The sequence below is a fragment of the Diabrotica undecimpunctata genome, chromosome 5 (genome assembly GCF_040954645.1).
Source record: "Diabrotica undecimpunctata isolate CICGRU chromosome 5, icDiaUnde3, whole genome shotgun sequence".
NCBI classification, from domain to species: domain Eukaryota; kingdom Metazoa; phylum Arthropoda; class Insecta; order Coleoptera; family Chrysomelidae; genus Diabrotica; species Diabrotica undecimpunctata.
Genome location: NC_092807.1, coordinates 114,881,764 through 114,899,298, shown reverse-complemented (window position 1 = coordinate 114,899,298; position 17,535 = coordinate 114,881,764). Strand labels below are relative to the sequence as shown.

The window sequence follows — 17,535 nt, the reverse complement described above, 5'->3', positions numbered from 1 at the left end:
TACTTATTGATATATTTTCTGGATCATTTTATTTTTTACTTTTTGTTAAAGGTGAAAGATGTACACGGTACTCCCGTTGTAAAGATATATTTGGTAACCTCCTGTCAATCAACGTGTATCATCCACATGTGGTTATATAGCAGCCTAGGCTGATCATATTATTGTATTTAAAGTAATGTTTAAAATAAACCACACCGTAGTGTATGTTATCTACGTTTCTAATACATCCTAAATTCATAAAATAGGCATCTATAACAAAACTCGACAACCAAATCTATTAATGCACCCTACCAACTATCCACCGGTTTCAAAATACTTTGGTGAGCCAGTATTATCTTCTTATTTGTTTGTAACTTTAGGATGCCTCAAAGCTTCTTCTTTTTCTTGTAGGGCCTATCCGTTTCTGATGTTGGCGACCATCATGACAATCTGTATTTTGCAAACTGCAGCTCTGAAAAGTTGTTTATTGGTTGTTGTGTTGAACCACGTACGTAGATTTTTCGGCCTGGTCCGCGTTTTTCTTCTACTTTTCCTTGAAGAATTAATTGCAGCAACCCATATCTTTCGCTGTTCCTCATGATGTGAGTGAAGTATTCGATTTTGGCTGTTTTTATTCTGGTTAAAAACTCTTTTCCTTTTTGCAGTCTTAATAAAACGTCCTGGTTAGTAACGTGGTCGGTATAGGATATTGTCAGGATTCGACGATAAAGCCACATTTCGAAAACCTCAATTTTCTTGCAGGTAGCGTCTGTGAGAGTCCACGACTCAACTCCGTACAACAGTATAGAAAAGATATAACATCGTAGTAACCTGATTTTTATGAATACTGATAAATCGTGGCATTTGAATAGCTTAGCTATTTTTTGAAATGCAGATCTTGTTTTCTCTATCCTAGATTTTGTTTCTAGGGAATGGTTCCAATTTTCATTGACGTTCGTAACATGACCGGTAAGTGTATGTTTTTATTCTTTTTATTGATTGACCATTCACACTGATTATATGGACAGTGAAAGTCCATATCTCTGACTCACTTCTGTGATTCTATTCATTAACTCCTGGAGTGCTTCATGATTGTGAGCGAATACCACCGTGTCATCCGCGTATCTAAATTGATATATTCTCCGTTAATTCGAATTCCGGTTTCAACATCTGCTTCTTGAAAGATTTCCTCAGAGTATATGTTAAACAGCAAGGGTGATAGTATACACCCCTGTCGGACCCTATGTTTGATTTTGATATCGTCGGATTTTCCTACCTCTGTACGGATAGACGATGTTGGATTCCAGTAAAGATTGCTAATAATTCTTAGATCACAGGTGTTTATTCCAATTTTTTGTTAATATCTCCATCAGCTAGTAGTGTTTTACTGTATCAAATGCTTTATGATAATCAATGAAGCATGCATAAATATCGCAATTCACATCTCTACGTCGTTGAAATAGCACTTGTATACTAAAAAGAGCCTCTCTCTGACCCACTGCGTTCCAATCTTCGCATAGTCTATATATCCTTTGATATATATGTATGATTTTTAAAAATAACTTCAAAAAGTGACTCATTAAGCTGATGGCCCGAAAATCATTGCAGGATACGGATTTTGTTTTCTTAGGTAGAGCAACAAACGTTGACTTCAGCCATGATCTTGGTATTACTCCATTTAAATATATGTCAAAAATATCAATATTTTTGTTAGTCGTTCAGTACCGTCGGTGTTAAATAGCTTTATGAGTTCAGCATAAGCATTGTCAGCTTTGCCATCTTTTAGTTGTGATATTGCTTTTTCCACTTCATCTGATGTGATTGGTAATTGATCATTACATATGTAGGACGGAAATTGTTCGGACCTATTATCATCAAAGATGTATTTGACCCATACGCATATTTCTTGATTTTTTTTGTGATGATGTTCCCCTGTTGATCTTGCAGTTTTCTAGCTGTATTTTTGAAGACCAGCTGCTTGTTTTACCTTTTTATGCATATTAAACGTATCGTGTTTTTGTTCCAACAACTCATCTCGTCACAGTATCATTTTAACCAATTTTCTTTGACCTGTCGTATTTCGGTTCTTATTTGTCTCTGAATATTATTATACATTTTTTTGTTTTTTGATTTTTTTCTTTCTTCCATAAGTTGCAGTATATTGTCATTCATCCAACTTTTTCTCTTCTCTTTATTTTCTATTAGATGTTCTTCTCTGATCTTGTTAAAGGTTTCATATATATTCTTAGGTGATTCTTCTGGATCATATGTTTGCTCCATATTGCTTAGCTTTTCTGAAAGAATACTTGTGACTGTCTCCTTTGTTTCCTTATCTTTTAGTCTCTTATATCACATTTTTTGTTACTATTCTTTTTTGTAACCTTTTTAAATTTAAACCTAAATTTACCAATAACTATATGGAATCTCTTGTTCACCATTATGTAATCAATTTGATTCCTTATTGTTTCCTGGTTGATCTTGCGCAGAGACCCAAGTATACAAACGTCTTGGTGGAAGTTTGAAGAACGTATTTAGTATTGCAAATTCTTCTTCTTCTACAAATAGTTTTAATCTTTCATTTCTCTTCCCTAGACCAAAAATCACCAATTACTTATTATCACTAATGGTCTAATTTTCCCATCGCACTAGTGAAGAAGCTAGATGTATTGTAGCGAAAAGTTAAATTGGTTACTGAGAAACAACATGGTGCAAACCTAGAATATGATTTCTAATGATTCTTTATATTAATTTTCAGCAGCTACATAAAAATTTATTTAATAATATCAACGCCATGAATCATGTCACATATGGTGATATAATTCATGGCCTGATGGTCTCATTCTGAATTTTTGGAGCAGCGTATTAGTTGTAAAGTAAAAAAACTGGTTGTAAATCTTATTGATACAAAGTTCTCTTAGTAAATATTGGTACTAGTACTCTTAAAACATTTTAGTATATTTAACACGTTTCACAAAAAAACAATATTTTCGCAGACCAGCATATTCGGCACTATGCAGCATTGCAGAACGACGAATGTGCTAACACAGTCGGTAGAAGTAATTAAATGAGCTGTAACACACTAACTTGTAGAATATTGATACAATAAATAAAATATTTTCTTGTTAAAATAATTATCATTGAAGCCGTTAGGAAAAGACAGTGATTACTTATTATTGGGTTAAATTTGGCTCGAATTTTTCTAAAACAAATTGTTCTACTCAAAACTAGTTTCTCTTTCTCGGTCTCTATCGGTTGACTTTATCTTATCATTTACTTTTCTATGGATTACGTAATATATTAAGAGTCTTAGATAAGATAATAAAACAGCCAATATTTAAAATCTCGTAAATTTACCAATAGCATCAATTATTAAGAAGACAAAATTTTCCTTAATGTACACAAGTTGCATATTTACTGTAGCAAAAACGCCAATAACCAAGAACAACTTAAACAACTTGAAATACACTGAATAGTTAAATATTATTAAAAAAAAATAAAAATATAAAAATAATGTCGACAAATATATTATAAAAATACTACAGACGACAAAGCAATAGATCCTGATAATTTTTATTAGCAATTCTTAAAACTTATGAACGAAAACAGCATAAAATGGGAATAAAAAGACATTGGAACAGGTGCTTTTTTAGAGGTACAGAAATTTAAGTTGGCAACACTTTTTTAATTGTCGATCATTTTGACAGCTGTCAAGTGATTTATGTTAAGTTTGGTTTGGCATTTCATCATGACTAGACTTGACGTATGAACAACGCTTCCAAATTGTGCAAATTTACTTTGAAAATTATAGTTCTGTTCGAAATATGTATCGCGCACAAGTCCAAGAAATATGTAATACGCATCCACGGAGATGACGTAAAGTGCGTTCAGAAGAAGTTGTTTGTCGCTGTAAAGCGTAGTATAGAGGAATACCCGAATCAGTATATCTGTCATCGTGTACAGCAGTTGGATATGTGTCTATCCACTTTACCGAAGATTTTGAGAAAAGATCTTAGTTTGCGTGCTTACAAAATCCAACTCGAGCAGGAATGAAGCTACACGATCATCTAGCAATGCGTAGATGCGGTGAATGGACCCAAAACGAGATTGCCGTCGATCCAAATTTTCATATGCAAATTTTGTTTAGCGACGAAGCTCCCTTTTGGTTGAATGGCTAGTCAACAAACAAAACTGCCGTATTTGGAGTGAAGATAATCCTCAAGTGTATGATGAGAAACCATTACATCTAGAAAAACTGACTGTTTGGTGTGCTTTACGGGTTGGTGGAAGCATCGGCCCATATTTTTTCAAAAACTATGCTGGCCAGAACGTTTAAGTCAATGATGATCGCTATAGAACCATAATCACTGACTTTTTCATTCCTCAATTGAATAACCATGATGTGCAGGAACTGTGGTTTGAACAAGGCGGCGCCATATGTCACACAGCTCGTGCCACAATTGATTTATTAAAGGATATGTTTGATAACCGCATAGTTTCACGTTTCGAACCTGTGAAGTGGGCTTCAAGTTCGTGCGATTTAACACCGCTAGACTATTATCTGTGGGGATATGTGAAATCACTAGTCTACGCCAATAAGCCTAAAACCATTGACCACTTGGATGACAACATTCGCCGCCTTATTGCCGATATACGGCCATAAATGTTGGAAAAAGTCATCGAACATTGGACCTCCAGATTAGACTACTTTAAAGCCAACCGTTGCAGTCATACGTCATAATACATGTGTTGCCAAAAGATTATCTTTGTTGTATTGAAGTTCAAAGTTCTATACATCTAAAAAAACACCCTTTAGAAAATGGAATAAATCAAATCTTCTTCAAGATCAAATACATCAGATGAAAAGCAATGGCAAGATTTCTTTTTTCAAGAATTGTCATGTTTTGTGACTATCTAAACGATAGAATAATATGATGACATAAAAGAAGAAAGGATCAGTGAAGATGATCAAAAATTATTTTGAGTAATATTCGGATACAATACAACGGAATTCGCTGATGATGAATAGGTCGATGCGACTATATTATGTAATTTGTATAACAAATAAGGAATTAAAAAACGTGCCTTCTGGAAGAACACTGCAAACTTTGCAACACCGTTTGTAAATTTCTGATGCAGCAGCAGTCAAAACACCATGAAGAAATAAAGTCAGTCCGAAACACTTGGCAAAAGAGTCGAACTGTTCATGCTTTATAATCTAGAAACAAATAAAAACGGCAATGACAAAAATAAAATGAACTCAGTCTCATAAAAAATATTTCTACCAACTGATCGAGTAAACCTGACTCCATTTAGTAGTTTGGTTTACCAACTTGGTCTGCGAAAGTAACCCTCTTCTAGCTAGGCTGAGGAGGTACCATGGGAGCGTTGTGGTGTAATCCGCTGATTGGGCGAGTTTTCGGCTGTTGTTCAGCTCTTCTCTGATCCACCGCGTATCCGTGTATCTCCTCTGTATATTCTTTAATAAGCGTTGCTATTTGGAACGCTTGTGCTGTTGTGAGAATGACTTTACTCTGCTTGCGATCGCTTCCTGTAATTATCATGAGACAGTTAAGAGCAGGAGAGTAGCTGAGAATGCTATTGTAGTCGTATGTGCACAAAGCATTTCGAGAACGGTGTTCCAGAAGATGAAGTCCTTTTTGGTCAACGGCCAACCACAATACTCGAGGCCAGTTTGATGTAAAGGATTGCTGAAAAAGTAAAGAAAAGATTAGATATTAACTACTAAAATTAGTAGGGGATGAATATGTGTAATAAACATTTTAACTCTTCACTTTCATGTATAAATTGTTTTTGTAGTGTTTTTACTGTCATGAGTATAATGAGCATAAGCTCTGTTGTGGCGACAAGAATTGTGGCAGCCTTAGGAGATGGTCACTGTCAGCGCAAATCTGCGAGAAACTTTGGAGAAAACGTCTCTCGAGTGTGGAACGAGTATAGAGATGGTACGAAGAGACCTGTTTGCTTACTTGAAGACCTGGTTCAGGTTGAGGCAGAATTACAATAGCTAGAGATGATCGTTTTGTCGTTTCTAGTGCTTTGAGAAACCGAACGGTCACGGCAGTTTCCCTTCGAAAGCATATAAAAAGTGAGAAATGTAAACGTAAGTGAATGGATAGTTAGATTGCGGTTGGTTTATCTTCTCGAACTAGAGTAACTGTACCGTCGCTTTCCCGTGAAATCCGAATTACCAGATTGAATTTTGCACGAGAACACTTGGCTTGCACAATACAGGATTGGAGTCGTGCATTGTTTTCCGATTAATCGAGGTCCTGTCTTACGAGCTCAGACAAACTTGTAAAGGTGTGGCGACATCCAGGCGAGAGATATGCTCAAGCAGGTGTCGCCGAGCGAGTTCCATATAATGAAGGGTCATTTATAACATGAGGAGGCATATTGTTTGACGCTCGCACGTAGTTACTTTTTTTCTCGAGAATTGGACATTGACTGCGCATAAGTAGGTACTTGACACAGGTTCTAGCAGACCATGTTCTAACGTTTATTGTTATTCTTGGAGACGACACACCATTTATGCATGATAATGAACGGCCTGACACTGCTGAAATAGTTACTGACTATCTTGATGAGGTTCAAATCTCGATTTGTTTAACCTGCTCGCAGTCCAGATATCAATCTCATAGAACATGTTTGGGATGAGATGAAGAAACATTTACAGAGTCATGACTGATTATCGGATATTTCGATTTCTTCACGTGTCCGTCTATCAAATACTCTCTCTAGATGAAGTGTTATCTACGCACAATAGGCTTAACTCGATGATAAAATACAATTCTACGGAGTTCCTGTTACTTATTCTTAAATTTTTTGTCCAGTATTCATAAACAAACCAAATATTTTCCAATACTAGTAGACATAAACCAGAGCAGCTTTTGTTAACTATTAAGCATCACAAATTATAGCCATATAAATGGGAAAGGTATATGGCGCCATAGTTACGCACTGAGCGAATAGAGAGCATTTATTAAAATAAATGTAACTTTTATTTGTTATGGCATTATGAAATATCCTGCATACTTAAAAAATAATTTTAAAATCTGGAACTATAGATCACTAAGTATATTGGTCAATACGTAAAAGAATTAGATTAGCAATGACTGTCAGCAGTTTTTGAACCGTAAGTGAATGTAATATGAAAACAATAATTCTGCATTATTAAAACTTACCATAACATCAAATATAGTCGCTTTATGTAACGGCCAACTTTGGATGAGATTCAAAAATGCTTGTTTTGCTTCAGAAGGTGTCATTCCTCTTAACGATTGGTGGTGCATTTGGACTCCTTCACAAGGTAACATCGGTACCATACGCGCTGGTAAGCAATGAGCAGCGATAGGTCTATAATCGTGAATACTTTCTTCCAAATCTCCCAGTTCCAATTGAGCTTGGAGTGCCGTTAGCATCATCTAAAATATTAAATTAGACTTAAACTACCTTATATGAAATCTTACACGTTAAAACTGACAGATGTTTTTAGTTATAGCTTGCAGTAGCAAATTTAAGTGAAAAATACTTGCCGCTTCTTTGTCTGTTATAGGAAACCGGTCGGTTCTTAAATCGTGTAATACTTGATGGTATAAGAGTTCCTTCTCGACGGGATCGTTCAAATTAATAAAGTTATCCATAAAGAGATGTTTCTTAAATAGGAAAAAGTGGTGTTGAGGTCTAGCTCTCTTAGCGGTACCTGTATTATTAACTGAGTTAGCAGTAGTTGCGGCTCGATATCTCTCCCACTTTGCCATTACGTCAGCCACTTTTTCTTCAGCTGCTAAACTCCGTTCGGAATTTCCTAACACTTCATATATTGCATAACCTGAAAAACATAGTTTAAAAACATGTGAAATTAAAGATTAATAGTTAATTTAATAATGTAAACACAGTGACAATATGTTGTTTGACATATACGACTATTGAAATATAATGTAACAATAAATTTGTTTGTGATAAATATAACCCTGACATTAAAGATCAAAATGTCTGTCTTTCTTGACGTATAGTACCTAGTTGCATTGTTTATGTGAGAAAACGATGTTTTTTATTTCAGAATTACTCCTTTACCTTATTGAATGAAAGGTAAGATTTGTTTAGCAGTAAATGGTTGACTTCAATTAGTACCGACTATAAACCTCCTGGGTTAATAATCCCGATAATAGTATAAAAGGCCCGGTTTAAGGTAAAATTTAAATATGTTTCCTGGTAAAATTTGTCAATCTTCATTTCTTAATGTTGATTTAATTGCATACAATCCAAACTCATTATAATTTTATTAATACAGATAAGGCTTATATTGACGAAACTGTACTGATAAGAGGGTTTTTCGAATTCGATGGTAGTGCGCGACGGGTTTGCTTTAAGTGGTTTTTTGGGTATTTATATAATAAGTTTATGGAACTGAACACCAACCATTATTTAAATACGAGTTCTTGATCAAATTTGTTTGTCTTTATGTATCACGGGAAGTGTTAAGTAGTATTACTCATTTTATTCATTACGTTTTCTATCATTATGTGGCGTCCGTGGGATAATAATAATGGGGCTTCTTCTAGTGTTCCGGTAAAGAAGAAACATTTATCTGTAGATGCAAAGCAAATTGTAAAAAGTATATACAGTACCTTACTTAAAAGAGGACTTGACACAACTTCCGCTACGAGTGAAATATGCGATTTGCGAAAATACCTGTGACCACAGTAAACAGAATTACATCAAATCCCATAGAAACAAGAAAAAACGTAAAGATTCCAGTTCCACCAAATGTATGGACGAAGCCGATAAGGACTTGATACGTCGAAAAGTCTATACCATGTACGAAGAGCAACAAGCTCTGAAGCAACGGCTCAATGTTGATGAAACCGAAATAAGCTGTAGCCTCACCAGATTATGGAAAATTTTGAAAAGTATGGCCATTCGATATCGTATAATTGACAAACGACAAGTAATTATGGAATCTCATAGATTACAAAAATGGCGTCATGAATATATAACCTCGATAAGAAAATTCCGTCCTCAAAATCGTCTGATAATTTACCTCGACGAGACACGGTTTGACACACATTCAACACCTAAATTATTTGCCGATTCCTCCGGTAAATGTAAGACAAAAGCTCCGTCAAATAAAGGGAAAAGAATAAGGATTTTACATGCTGGATCAGAAAATGGTTGGGTTCCAAATGCCCTGTGGCTTTCTGCAAAGAATATTAAAGACTCCTGCGTCGACTACCATGAAGATACAACGGCCGAACTTTTTGAAGAATGGTTCAAAAATAATCTCATGCCAAACATTCCTCAGAATAGCGTGATAGTAATGGACAATGCAATCTATCACAGTCGCCAACTAAGTAAGGCTCCAAACTCGAATAATACTAAATTGGAAATTCAAAATTACATGGAGACGAATGATATGTATTTTGAAGAATGATACACCAAACAAGAGCTTTTAGAAGTTTTAAAGGCATTTTCTACAAAAAAAGTATATGTTTGTGATACATTGGCAGAGGAAGTGGGACATAGAGTGCTGCGGCTTCCAGCCTATTATTGTATGTTTAATCCCATAGAACATATGTGGCACGAACTGAAGTCTAACGTGAGGTCACAAAATATTTCTCCAACGTTAAGTAGTACTGTTGTAGAGATAATGTGTCGATGATATTCTTCCAAGTAGTTGGAGAAATTCAGTCCGACACGTAATAAGTAAAGAAAATTTATATGTTCATGTAGATTATAATATAATTGAACCGATCATAATTAATTTAGATGAGGATAGCGATAGCGAAACAGAACTATGAGTGAAGTGATACTGTCATCAAATCTACAAATGTTACGATTAAAAAAACGGTTCATTCCAGAACCACAAGTTATTATTAATGTTTGTTTTTCTATAATCTTAGCAATTAAAATAGATTTAATTTATTTTAAAACTCATTTGAAAACATTAATTTCGGGTATATAAGGCAAAGCAATATATTTTACATCAGTTTTTTTGACGTGACAACGTCTTAAATTAGGTTGTGGCTCGGAGTCATTCATGAAAAAGTGTAACGCCCGCTCACGTCTGTTACAGTGAGTCACCGAACGAGAGAGAGGCCCGCCGGACCGGCGAATGCCTTGCGTCTCTCTCCCACTCAAACATGATCGGTCCGCTGCGCGCGCAGCACTAGAGAATTAGGCGCGTTGAATCGGTGCGTGCTTCCGTGCTTGTGTCTCTGTCAGTGTTGTTCCGTCTACCGATTTTTCGGTAGATCTACCGAATTTGATTCCTATCTACCGATCTACCGAACTGCCCCTTGAATCTACCTAATTTTAAAACAAATATCACAATGACTTGAAAATAAATTCGGATACTACAATTTATCTTTTTATTTCTGTTACCATCAAAAAACTTTTCAGTGTAACCTAATACTTGGTATTTTTAATACGTTTGTATTAAAATTCATTTGATACTTCCCTATAGTGTTTAAAAATATATTTGCAAAGATGCAAAGAAAGCGAAATACCCCGAGATTCAAGTTCGTAATTTTATAGCTAATAATAACATATTGTATAAACATCATTCCGTAATCATAATCATTCACACACGTCTCTTCAATTCTCAAAGAATCTCAAGTATCAAGCGATAAATTATTAGCTAAATGACGGTGTGTGTGCTGTCGGTTTTCTTTGACTGCCGACTTAATCCATTAGCAGATAATGGTTGTTACATATATTTGAACCAGAACGTTTTAACTTTCTGTAAATATTATGACCTATAACTATTTCTCAAAATATTATTAAACCTTATTTGTATCATAATAGCTGATGTGAGCATTTGGTCCCAATAATTTGATTCTTTATTTATTAAACAAAATTCAATGAATTATAGTTATTTCTAATAATTAGTTCAGCATAATTATTTAAGGTCTTTAACTTTTGAACCATTAAGTCGCCACCATAATGGGAAACTTTTCTATTTTTAGTTTAATGGAAAAAAGTTATTCTTTCTAAAAAGTTCTGAATGATCTAAAACTTAGAATACAATCATCAGATATTAAATTTTTTTAGTAATATAGGCAGTTTATCAAAAAATATGAATTTTATGTTCATATTTTTTGACAAACCTCGTGTATATGGCTCAAAAAATTTAATTGATGATTGATTTTAGGTTTTAGGTCATAAAACTAAAAAAAAATTCCATTATGGTGTTCACTTAATTGGACGCACTGTATTATAATATATATATATATATATATATATATATATATATATATATATATATATATATATAATTTACGTCATTGCATATGATCTACCGAAATCTACCGAATTTTGCCGAAGGCATCTCCCGATATTGGATAAGCTCCACGGAACATCACTGGTCTCTGTCTTTCTCGAGCGTTCTTGGCGTTCAAGACACATTACAGCAGAAACACTTCCTTTCATTTCATATTTCTCCTATCATCGTCCTATCCTCAACAAAATCACTCAAATAGAAATTAGTTAAGTTTAAGTTTACATGTACAATGTTTTAGTAAACAAAATATATTTCTATAGCTAAAATTTGTGCAATTCTTATTTTCATTCAATTCCTTGTTCCTATTGTGCAATTTAATAATATTCATATCAATAAATATTCTACCGAGAAAAAGACGTTGTCACGTAAAATCTTCGCCCGTAAAACCGACTTTACAGGCAACCGATTTTTTTTTGTTTTTGCCGTCTTAATTATTGTAAATTTTGTGGATCCTTTGCTTTATTATAGGAGTACCGTCTAGTCAGTGTTAATTGTCAAAAGTCCAACTCTGTCTACCTCGTTTGCTTATCGCTCCAGACCGGTCTTAGCAATGGGTCAATTCAGATAAGTTTAATAATATTTACGACCGCACTAATTGACGGCAACCATTTTCTACTAAACAAACTTTAGATTGTTTAATTTAGAATTGATAAAATTACATTTTCTTATGGAACATGTGCGGGTTCTTTTCTCAATGTATAATGATGGAAGAATTGAAGTGTACAATTTTCTTCTGCTGATACACTCGTCTGAGGAAGGATAAAATGTGATTTTATTCATTTGTAAATACAGGACAACTGTTAAAAAAACAACTATACCGAATCATCTAGACTCCAGAGACTTCAATGAGAGATCATATAGTAACGAGGGATGATAGAGAATGTCAAGAAGGGTCCTAGAAAATATAAGGAAGAACAAAAAAGGTGGAAGAGTGAAGTGACAAAGAACGCGCAAAATTTATTAAATGTCAGATCTTGTGCGGAACCGCTAATGTTGGAGATGAAAATTACATTAATGCTTATTTCCTTTATTATATTTATTAAGTTTACCTTTTGCTTCTTGACTTAGTCCAATTTTATCTCGAACTACTTCAAGAACATCTTTAGCAGTGGCAGATGGATGGAATTCTACGGAATGATATTGTCCGTCCATGAAGTGGAACCTAGCATAAACTGGTCTTCTATTTATTGTGCAAAGAATTTCTTCTCTAGATGGAGGCCATTGTCTTCTCCGAGTACCTTGCGTTTTAGAAAGACATTTTTCCGCGAATCTGAAAATGAAAGTTTTTATTATTATTTTGTTTAGATATTTGACAGCCTGACGTAAAAAATATTTAACGGGTGGGATTTACGTGAGATAACGGTTTTTTAGAGCAAACTATAAGTAACCACGCAAACTTATATTATCTGGTACCCGTAGTTGAGTCGCTCTAAGCTTCCACTCGATCTTGGTTACCTCACACAATTGGCGACCATAAGCTCTCCTCTACAACCAGATCTCATGGTTGTCGTAGGCATTATAACAATATTACAGTACTAACATAAGAATAAGTGAATGAGCCATACGAATCGAAGCATGAACTGCTATTGGGAGGGTTCGTATTTTAACTGTTGCCTTGCGAGACTTATAAATATTTTCTGGTGTTTCCATGTAACATTAGATTAAATATAAATATATAATAAATAATGACGCATCGCATATTGTATGTCCCAAGATAATGTTTTCCTCTGTATGGAGGAACTACACAATTTAAACGGTTTGAATTACTATAGGCGACAGGCAGACCCCCAAAAAGTGTTCCATGACATCTCGTAACGCGACAGAACCTAACTACACAAATGGTAACGGACAATTCATAATGCCGTCACTGCGTTATGGCAACACTTCATAAAATCGACAGTTCGAAATCGAACGGTACAATTTGTAACACCAACATATAGTTTTTTAACAAATTTAGCATTACTGGATGTAGACAAAAATGTATTTTGCATACTTTCCTACACTAATAGTAGCAGTACTTTTTTTAAGGCTACTTTTGAAATATATTTAACACATATTTTTGGACATATGTTTAGTATGAGAACTGCATTTTTTTATTGGAAACCTAGCTTTCTCACTGGATATCAGCAACGGTGTACTAAGCAGATAAAAGTAAATTTTTTTGTCTGTGAAATGCATCGGTACAGTCTCAGAAGGATTCGAAATAGTAAAAAAGTGTTCGCCAAGGAGACCCGTTGCCGTCTACCTTGCTATTCAATATAGTTCTAGAAAAAATTGTAGTAGAGTAAGAGCAACAATGCTTAGCGTACTCTGATGATGTGGTTCTCATTGCAAAAAATGGAAAAGCACTGGCAAGAACAGCAAAAAGACTGATTCGGGGAAGCCCTAAAATGGGACTGAAAGTTAATACTAATAAATCCAAATACATGGAAATCTCGAGCAAAAAAGGAATAAACACCAGGGTCCCTTTTAAATTAGGTGAAGGATGGATCAGTTGTATAATTCCAGAAAGTGGATGAATATATGTACTTAGGTACCCTTATTAATCAGACATGTAAGGAAGAAACTGAAATCAACCTGAGACTGACCAAGAGCAACAAATGTGCTGGGGCCATGAACAAAATAATTAAGACCAAAGATATATCTCGTAATACAAAAAGAGTATAAAAAACTATAATTAGGCCCACAATGCTATATGCTGCCGAGAAATGACTATGAACAAAACCATACAGAGCAGATTGAAAATACGAAAGACCAAGATACTTCGCAGAATGTTTGGTGAGAAAGTAGTGTAGAGGGAGAATGGAGAAGACGAACTAATTTAGAAGTGTACCAATTACACGATAACCCTACAATAACAAAAGTAGAGAAAAAACGTAGACTAGAATGGCTCGGACATCTAGAAAGAATGAAACGTAATAGACAAGTCAAAAATATTGGTTGGAGAGTACCTGAAGGCAACAAAGAAAAGAGGGTCTAATAAATTAGAGTTGAAACTCTAATTTAGAGTTGAAACACCGCTGTCACCATTCTAACAAATTGGGGGGTTAAGCGTGATAATTTAGGATTGAAGCTGTAGATGAATCGACTAAACCCCTCTAATGAATTGTCTCCACTCTGAAAAGGCTGTCACCATTGTAGAAGACGTCTGCCTCAATGTCCTTATCAGTGCCTCTACAATTTTTAGGAGATACTTATCCCTGCGAGCGGGGCAAGGCTTACTGGTTCCACTAGTCTGGACTGACTGGTTCCGCCCTCGCGGATTTACAAGAGGGTAGGGAAATCTTTCTGGAAAGGAAGGGAATTAAGGACTTCTCGGTCTCAGGTCCTGCAAAGAGTGAGAGGCTATGGGCTTACGTTAGAAGCCGGAGCACTGCATAAGCGAAATGTGTATCTCTTCTAGTCTCGACCTGTAACGGCTAGGAATAACAAAAACAAATTTCGAGTTTACGATGTATTAACTATACAGTACACTACAAAATATCAGTTAGGACCAAAAATGTCCGATCAGGCGCGAAGGGAGACGAGAAGAGACAAGCAAGGAATTAAAGGTCGGACAATTCCGATTATTAGATATACTTTGGGTTAGTATATAGATCTTAGTTACCTTCGCGTATCTAGGCTCTAGCTAGGGAATACGCCTCCAGTCTACAGGGATTTGAGATTGCGAACCTTCGAATCTCCAGTTGCCGACACTTATACGTCACACTATCCCGTCGAGTTAAATAACGCGTCCACTGTCTGCGTATCGTCCGATCTCCACACTATGGCGTGGAGCGTCTAGCGTGACTACTTCCCACTGGTCCCCCTGGCGTCGGGCCACTCTCGGCGCCGCGCTCTTACTGAACGTTTGACCAACTTCTGCTTGTTTTTTATGTATTCGCTGATTATGCCATCTATTCCATATGTTAAAGTGGATCACGCTATGTAAAACTTCTTAGTCAGCTCAATTCTTATCGCTTGTTTAACAATTCGTACCTTGTATTAATTTCCAACAAGGTCTAAGTGTCGTAATTTTTTTAAACATTCAGGCTTGTGTTAAACTGGGTCAATTGTTTTGTTTTTAATTTGAAATGTATACGTTAAACTGTGTCGAATTTATTCTTTATTAATTTGGAATATATAATAATTACTTAAATAATTATTACTCTTTACTAGGCTAATTATCACTTAATTTTCCCTTCTTTATTTCCTTGCTGTTTAGATTACAAGGGGAAGACCAAAAAAATGGAGAGATATGGTTATGGATGATGTAAGAGAGATGGGAATCAGAGATTGGAAGCTGACAGCTAAGAACAGAAAACGATGCAAATTATCTATCCAGTAATAGGCCTAAAAGGCCTGTTAGAGCTATAAATACATAGCTTTCTTATTGCGGGTTACGGACAGAATGCATTGATCGATGCAATGGATCGCGACGTAAAGTAATAAAGTAAATTGGCTGATAATAAATACGACTTGTATGTAATATTAATAACAATATTCTTTTCTCTTGAACTAATTATAAATAAATGCTAACAGGTTTGCTGAACGAATATATAAAGTAAGTATGATTGTTTATTGTTATTTGTTTATATATGTATTTTGGTTTTAAGAGTTTTCCTTATCCCTCAAAGATAAATTAAGGGGACCTACTTTTTTTCTTTCTATTTGGTTCAATTGTTTACTCATTTTTTTTTTCGATTAGTAGGATTCATTTTCTCTATTATTTCTAACTATTGTAATGAGCGATCTGTAGACATATGTGACCTAATGTCCCAAAGCTCGCCGTTGTGTCCTTCAAAACACATGAGTATAGGTTTGCATAGTGAACGTATCTAGACCTATAATTCTTAGCTCAACTTAAATTGAAAGACTAAACTGCCCCCTGGGTTAATTTTTATATTACCCCTCATAATATCCAACTTCTGGACATCCTCTCTTTTGAACATCAGGTTCAATTTAAGTTACAATGTTGGCAGTTTCGTTGTAGTCAATATAGTAATATAAATAATATATTTTTAATTGCAAAACGATAAAGAACAATCACTTTTTGTACAAAACGTAGGTCAAAGTGAAATGAAAACATTACCTTACTAGAAAATATGAAGAAAAAATATAAAAGATCGCTCATCATATTACAATAATTTTGCCCAAAGCACACCCATTGAGCAATACAAGCTCTCCCTCAGCGCTCTATTTACTCATGTTGATAGTGCCTCGCACTAATATTAAAAGATTTTATCAGGTATAAATGTCCTTTACAATGAGATAACTTTTTGAAAATGTGATTTTTTTGCCCATAACGTAGTAACTTACCTTGCATATTTTCCTTCTTCTGTAACGAAATCAGAACTACATCGTTTCAAATGTGCAATAAGGTATCTTCGTATGGCTTTATTCGGCGGTAAAACTACAGAGCAAGCGAGTGACAACAAAGCCCAGTGTCTCAGATTAACTCTGGAATTAGGATCGGGATGGTCAGTGGTTTGCTTTATTAATTGTAAATAAAGTTCGCAAAGTAAAGATTCTTTTCTCATACACCGCTCCAGGATCGTTTGCAGAAGAGTGACGTGTTCATCTTCCACTCGGCGGATAACCTCACCTAAAAAACGACTCATATTTAAATACATTTTTTTTTTAAATTGACATTAGTTAATAAAAGTATCTTCGTAGATACATTAGCTGAAATGACAGTCCTGACAGTAGGAATCATGGATTGTGTAAGAAAATGAAGGTGGGAGTGTAAGAGGGCATCAAATTTACAAAGCAAAAAGCATCCGTTCGTATTTCCGGGCGAGGACTATTTTGGCGGGAACACCAATAAAGGTTAGAAAAATTAGGATAGTCTTGGAATCTTACAATTATATAGGGAGTTGGTAGATGAGACGAAGTCTTTAAGAGCCTTTAAGAGACGAAGTGAAAAGGATAAAAAGAAAGGATACAAATTGTTGTATGTGGGACCCAATCTCATTAACCTGACAGAATATTAGAATGAGACTTGATAAAGTAGCTAAAAAACTTTCTAAAATAACCTAAAGAAAAAGCTGGATTTACTACTATTAAAATCTAAAACAAACACGCTAATTAAAGAATTTTGAATTAAAGTATTAATAATCATCATCATCACCATCATCTAGCCTTTAACGTCCACTGCTAGACATAGATCTTTAGACATCAATTCAATGGTATAAAATCATATAAATGGATCTACTTCTTAGACTAGAATAGTCAAAGCAGTAGATCCATTTATGGCTTACGACTTCTATGAGAACTCG

The 17,535-nt window shown here is 35.0% G+C and overlaps 1 protein-coding gene across 1 annotated transcript in view; it reads right to left on the bottom strand.

Annotated features, from left to right (window-relative positions):
* Positions 1–1,496: 1,496 nt before the first annotated feature.
* The window catches only part of Myo81F (unconventional myosin 81F), a 178,973-nt gene continuing 162,934 nt past the window's right edge, over positions 1,497–17,535 (bottom strand). The window contains exons 19-23 of the mRNA XM_072532583.1: positions 16,577–16,862; positions 12,328–12,548; positions 7,533–7,828; positions 7,182–7,421; positions 1,497–5,687 (exon numbers count right to left, since the gene is read on the bottom strand). Coding sequence (XP_072388684.1) covers positions 5,334–5,687; positions 7,182–7,421; positions 7,533–7,828; positions 12,328–12,548; positions 16,577–16,862 — 1,397 coding nt within the window. The 3' untranslated portion in view covers positions 1,497–5,333. The remainder of the gene's footprint in view (positions 5,688–7,181; positions 7,422–7,532; positions 7,829–12,327; positions 12,549–16,576; positions 16,863–17,535) is intronic.